Source organism: Meleagris gallopavo, unplaced genomic scaffold, assembly GCF_000146605.3.
Source record: "Meleagris gallopavo isolate NT-WF06-2002-E0010 breed Aviagen turkey brand Nicholas breeding stock unplaced genomic scaffold, Turkey_5.1 ChrUn_random_7180001957669, whole genome shotgun sequence".
Taxonomy (NCBI): Eukaryota; Metazoa; Chordata; class Aves; order Galliformes; family Phasianidae; genus Meleagris; species Meleagris gallopavo.
In genome coordinates this window covers 4,862-8,438 of record NW_011217723.1, presented here as the reverse complement: position 1 = coordinate 8,438, position 3,577 = coordinate 4,862, and the positions used below count along the sequence as shown (strand labels likewise).

General features: G+C 52.8%; 1 protein-coding gene across 1 annotated transcript; it reads right to left on the bottom strand.

Moving 5' to 3' along the window:
* Window positions 1-8: 8 nt before the first annotated feature.
* LOC104917228 (rho guanine nucleotide exchange factor 18-like) lies at window positions 9-3,283 on the bottom strand. Its single transcript, XM_031557792.1, has 8 exons — window positions 3,235-3,283; window positions 2,677-2,813; window positions 1,992-2,048; window positions 1,795-1,854; window positions 1,630-1,694; window positions 1,332-1,406; window positions 1,113-1,159; window positions 9-927 (listed from the first exon to the last, which is right to left on the bottom strand). Exons 1-7 carry the CDS (start codon window positions 3,281-3,283, stop codon window positions 1,141-1,143), a joined length of 462 nt encoding a protein of 153 aa, XP_031413652.1. The 3' UTR covers window positions 9-927; window positions 1,113-1,140.
* Between the last annotated feature and the right edge of the window lie 294 nt (window positions 3,284-3,577).

The following is a 3,577-nucleotide window of genomic DNA, read 5'->3' as shown; positions in this document are numbered from 1 at the left end:
AACCCCAGGTCCGTTTCCTCTACGCTGACTTCCAGCTGCTCTGCCCCACGCCCATAGCGGTGCCTGGGGTTGTTGTGGCCAAAGTGCATCTCCAGTTGACCAGGAAGGCTGACAGGTGATGGAAAGCAGCTTGCCTTTTCATCTCCACCAGCTCCCCCAGCACTCTTGGATGAATCTCATCTGGCCCCATGGACTTGTGGCAGTCCAGGTGGAACAGTAGGACTTTGTTTCCTCCTGAATTGGGGGGGTTTATTCTGCTCCCCATCCGAGACTTCCAGGTCAGAGAGCAGAGAATCTAAGAAGAGCGTTGTTTTCACCCTTTGCACTTCACATCCCTTGCGCACTGCAGGCTTCCCTTCCCTGAAGCTGCTCTCCCCATAACTGTTGGCAGGGGTCTAAAGCCACAGCCACCAGTCCTGCGTTAGGATTTTGTGAAAGGCGTGCATCATTTGGCATTGGGCTGCAACTCTTTGTTGAAAGAGTTAAATCTTTGGGCCTTGGGTTCAGGCTTTTGCTAAAGGGGGTTGAGCCTTTAGTTCTTGGGGTTATGCTGTTTGGCACCATTTGACTTTGGGCTTCTGCTTTTAGTTTTCATTTCTCCTGTTTTCCATCTCTATGCCTCTCCAGAGCTCCCCTAGCAGAGACACTTTTCTTTGCTGCAGCCTTCATGGACAAACTCCACTGAGCAGAAGAGATCTGTGCAGACACAGCAGCAGACGTCTGTGTGCAGAGGGACACTGCTCATCCCATTTCTCTTCCCATCTACATCTCGTCCCACTCAGTGCGTTTTGAGGGGCTGAATCTCTTTCCACTCAAGACAGGAGCCGATAGAAGAGCTCCTGGTAAGAGTGGTGGGCGTACGGTACTGCAGAGCCCAGCACAGCAATGAGGAACAGCTGGAGGCAGAGCAGGATGAGGCAGATGGTCCTGTGGGGCAAAAGAGAAAGAGGGCCGGGAATGAGGCGTCCCCATCCCACGGCAGCACAGCCCCACACTGTGCCAAAGGGGCCGTTTGGGAGCCCCGCCAGCTGCAGTGGGGGTCCGGGCCATCAGCCCACTGCCAGGAGCCTGGCTGCTGGCGGCTGGGCACGGGGCAACGAGGGGACACTCACTGCATCTAGAAGGCGAGCCCTCGTCTCCTCACCCGCTCCTTCTTGTCCTGTAGGTGAACACGGGGCAGGGACGTGGTCAGCCCTGCTGCACAGCCGGGGCTCGTGCGGGATGGTGGGAGCCCGGCACCGCAGCAGCACAGCCCCAGTGCTGCAGGGAGCCCCGTCCCCGGGGAGACCCCTGTTGGGTGGCGTGAGGGTGCGGTGGGCTCTGCCCCTTACAGCTGTGCCTCCACCAGCTCCGGCAGCACAGCCCCAGGCACGTGGGCTGCCTCCAGCTCCATCTGATGCTGCTGCCTGTAGGGCACAAGGCTTGGTTGGAGGGTGCCGGCCTCCGTCACCGCGGGGGCTCCCCGGCAGTGTGTGCCCACCCCGGGGCTGGGACGGGGCTGCTCTGTCACGCCACGTGCCGAACAGAACCTGAGCCCCAAGCCTGGCACCACTGCAGTCCCATTGCTGCCCCGGGCGCTGCAGAGACCCCCGGGTGCAGGCGTGGGCTGCAGGGCCCGGTCCCATTCATCAGGCACTCTCCAGCTCCAGCTCCTCCCGCTCCTCTTGCAGGCATTGTTTTTCCTGACGCAGCACCTGGCAGACAAAAGCGTGAGCGCCTGTACCTGCTGCAGCCCTCCTCCAGGTCCCCAGCTTGGGGGCAGGCAGCCCCAGCCCCCTCGCCCCTCCACACTACCTCGATCTCCTCCGTCTCAGCCTGCAGCTGCTTTTCCAGCTGGGCGATGAGCTGCTTCTCCTGCAAGACAACGGCTGTGCCATGTGGGACAGCTGCTCTGGGTCCCATGGACCCGAGGGACCGGGACCGAGGTCCTCCCGCAGAGCCAGAGCCGTGAGGACACCGAGCTGTGAGCACGAGCCCCCGCTCCAGCCTACCTGCTCCAGCTCCTCTTTCCTGGCAGACACTCTTTCACCCTGAGTTTGCTGGGATTCTTGCGGGAAAGGAGAAGAGTGTGGAAAGTGAGAAGTGTTGTTTCTGCATTGATCACTGGAAAGGGGCAATTGAACTGAAGAATTAAGCTGTAACATAACTTTAGAATTAGCTGATGTGGAATGTAATAATAGCGTATACATATTAGTAACATATTTTAGAAACATAGTTTCTGGATTGCCTAACAAATCCTTTCTACTAAAGCTGCAATAGAATTTAAATGTTTTAAACAATGTGGGTACAGTGTTCTGAACTAGGAAACATACTGTGAAATTGTTCATTCAACCGGCAAGAGTGAAATATATTTAAACTTTCAAGGAGTCAGGGCCTTGCCACAAAGCAGAGCTGTCCCACTCTGTGGGAATGTGAGGATGCCACATGCAGGCTGCAGGATACTCCCCTCCATCCTCCTTTCGAGCTCATCTCCATGCAAGGACAGATAAATGACCAGAACAATGACCCAGTGTAAAGGGGGTAATTGACAAGGGGGGTAATTAAACAATTAAGAGGCTATGGTTGTAAAACAGTCATCAGAGAGTTATGATCAAACACTTGTCAAGAACGCAATTGTTAGAAAGTAATTAATCAATTAAGATATTTGTGTCTGAGCGTTAAAAGATTTGTGCTTACTTGTATTTGTATGACTAGTGAAGCGTCACAAAAGAGTGTGAGCCTGCAGTACTCAGCCAGTGAGGAACCAGGGCAGGAAGAGATCAGCGTCGGGCAATAGGGGATAAAAGATGTAACGCTGTTTTCTCGGTGCGCTCCTGCTTGCAGGACCCCACCATTGCAATTGCGAATAAAATCTGCTTTATCAGAGAAACCATCCTGGAAAATTATTTGGATATTTCCAACACTTTCATATAAACAGGACTGCATGAAAGGATGTGTTTGATGGAGGAGAGAGGAAAAGGCATTGCAGGTCTTTGTCAACTGTAGAAATGGGACAACATTTAGTAGTGCAATGGCAAACTTAAGGAACTATGCTTGAAAATGTGAAGTTTGTGCTCCTCAAGTATTGCTTTCTCTTCAAGTATTGCTTTGTCTCTGACAGAAGCTGATGCAAGTGACCTTCCCCTGAAGCTTAGCCATGTGGAAGGGCAAGGGAAGAAGACAGAGCTTTAGAAGGCACCAAAGAGAGGTACAGATACACCACAGGCATCTGGACTTGATGCACTGTCCTTCTACCTAGGTTTTCTCTGTGTTCTTTCCTGAGACAGATCTCTGCAGTCTGCATCCCAACTTTCTCCCAAACCCAAGCTGGACAAAAATGCAAGCAATCAGACGAAGAGATGGAAAATCAGGGGAGTTACCTTCCAAGAAAGGAGTTGAGGGTGAGCACAGGGAGCCTGAGACAGTGTCTCAGGAAAGTAGTGATCTTGCTTATATTTGCTCTGTGTTCGAGTTTTCCATGCTCTTTGTGCATGAAGCCCACAGAAGGGAAACCCAGCCTCCCCCTCCAAGTAAGGGCATTAACCAAGCACCCCCTGGGACTTTGCCTGAAAGGAAGTTATTTAAAAAAAAAAAAAAA